This window comes from Austrofundulus limnaeus, unplaced genomic scaffold (assembly GCF_001266775.1).
Source record: "Austrofundulus limnaeus strain Quisiro unplaced genomic scaffold, Austrofundulus_limnaeus-1.0 Scaffold237, whole genome shotgun sequence".
Lineage (NCBI taxonomy): Eukaryota > Metazoa > Chordata > Actinopteri > Cyprinodontiformes > Rivulidae > Austrofundulus > Austrofundulus limnaeus.
The window spans coordinates 176463-178702 of record NW_013952639.1 but is presented as its reverse complement, the minus strand read 5'-3'; the positions used below and the strand labels follow the sequence as shown (position 1 = coordinate 178702).

Sequence of the window (2240 nt, the reverse complement as noted above, 5' to 3'; positions counted from 1 at the left end):
CAATTAGCACAAAAACTTTAAATAGTTTTTTTCTCATTACATGATCTAGTTACGAAAAATGATAAATTTCTCTAATTTAGTTTTGACAAGTTTCCTAAATAATCTGATACTAATCAGATATAATAATAATATTATATTTGCTTTTATGTTTTCCATTTCAAATAGCTCAATAAAAAATGTAACTTTGCTGTAACAGCTCCAAAGCTGTGGAAACTGACAATTTACCAAAGAGGTACTACAACCTGTGCCTTTTGTACCAACCTATGAAGTTTGTCTGTGATTGTAATAATTGTGTGAACACTTCACAGCATTCACACATTGAGATCCTTTTTTCTTCCCTTCATTTTTCAGCATCTAACTCATTCCACAATTTTTGCGCTATTTCAACAATTTATATATCAAAACGTTCAGCTCATTCATATGAGGGCTGCTATGACTTTTGATATTTCAGCTATTTATACTTTTTTTAACTATTTCACTTTTTTAGCCACTTTTTTCCCATTGAAAATGAATGGCGCTGTTTTCAACATCCTTAAAATCCTTTAAAATTTTTCTAAATCTTTACAACACCTTACACATTTTGTTTTTATGCTCTTTTTCACATTATTGTGCTAATTCTAGCTACTTTTTTGCAAATTTTAGCTTTGTTCTGCTATTTCAGCTAAAATTCTTCTTCTTTCCGCTATTCTTCTGCTTTTTCTGCTACTTTGTTCTATTTATGCTTCTTACAGACGTTTTCTGCTATATTCAGCTATTTGCTGAAATTTTAGCTAATGTTTAGCTGCTATTAGCTAAAGCTAGCTTTTCTAAGCTAAATGCACTTTTTGTAGCTATTACAATGTTTTTCCATTTAAGTTCAGCAAACTTGTGCTCCTTATATTTTCTTATGCTAATTAAAATTCCAGCTACTTTTTAGCTGTTTTACTGAAAATTTCAGCTGTTTTAGCCATTTTACTACAAATTATCACTTTTTTGCACTTATATAATATAATTTGTTTCTGCTACTTTTACATTTTTTATAACACTTTCTTTATCTGGGTGCCAATTTCAACTTGTGGCTGCTACCTTTAGCCAATTTTATGCTAATTTTAGCTATTTTATGCTACTTTAACAATGGATCTGCTTCTTTCTGCTATTCTTCTGCTTTTTCTTGTGCTTTCTTCTGCTACTTTGTGCTATTTGTGCTTCTTATAGATGTTTTCTGCTATATTTAGCTGTTTGCTGCAATTTTAGCTAATTTTCAGCTGTTATTAGCTAAACAGACTTATTTGTGCTTTGTTGTGATTTGTGCTCCTTTTTACTGTTTTTCTGCAAAGTTAGGCTTTTTTTTTTTTGCTTCTTTCATCTTTCCAAAGTGAGCTCATTAACACTTTTACTATTAAATATTTTCAACTCAATTTTAGCAGCTTTCAGCTTATGTTTTCAGCTTGATGCATTCACACTAGTATTTTCACAGGAAATGCAAATTATCTAGTATTATAGTAAAAATTATAGTATTTTTGTAGCAATTTATTGGGGTCTGTTTATCCACTGATTTTTAAAAACACTTCACATTGTATAGTTTTTTCTTAGGTGAACAGCAATATCTTTTTTTTTATGTGATTATTTCTGCTTGAACTGATGATTTCTGTGCAGACTGGGTTGTGGGGCTCTTGATGAGGGTTTCAGACTCAGGAGGCTTTCATTTAGATACATGCCTGGTTTAACACAACACATCCTGTAAGAACCATGATCAAACATTAGTGATGAGAAATTAATGTATGACGTCTTGACTCCGTAAATAGCCTGACCCTTTAAGACACTGTCCTGAGGCCGGGTCAGAACCATTGATACATATTACTGGATTGGGCGTGACTAGTGTGTTGCTAGCTACATTGACGTGCACACACAGGAGATCTGTTCTGCACTGAGGAGCCTCAACAAAATGAATGGAGGTCAATGGACTGTGAGGCGTCTTCCTGATGAAAAACTCATATAACCTCCTTATTTCTTGGTCGGTTTTTACAAACTAAGATTCAAAATAAAGCTGAGAAAATTGTGAATTTTATAGGAATCGAAATTTGAAATAAATAACTAATTTAAATGACTTAAACAGTGGCTTTAACAAGGTATTTTGCGTTTCACAGGTGTTTTTTTTTTGTACAAATCAATGAGTTCTGACCAGCTGGAAATTTACACATTTATTAATCAGAAGTGAGTCTTAGACATTTAAAATAATATATATGTACAGTGTATATATA

At 31.7% G+C, this 2240-nt stretch overlaps 1 protein-coding gene across 1 annotated transcript in view; it reads left to right on the top strand.

The window, feature by feature from the left end:
• LOC106525699 (cyclic nucleotide-gated cation channel alpha-4-like) overlaps positions 1-1706 on the top strand; it is a 7398-nt gene extending 5692 nt beyond the window's left edge. Inside the window, exon 3 of the mRNA XM_014020015.1 lies at positions 1636-1706. Within this exon, the coding sequence (XP_013875469.1) occupies positions 1636-1706 (71 nt within the window). The remainder of the gene's footprint in view (positions 1-1635) is intronic.
• The last annotated feature ends 534 nt before the right edge of the window (positions 1707-2240 follow it).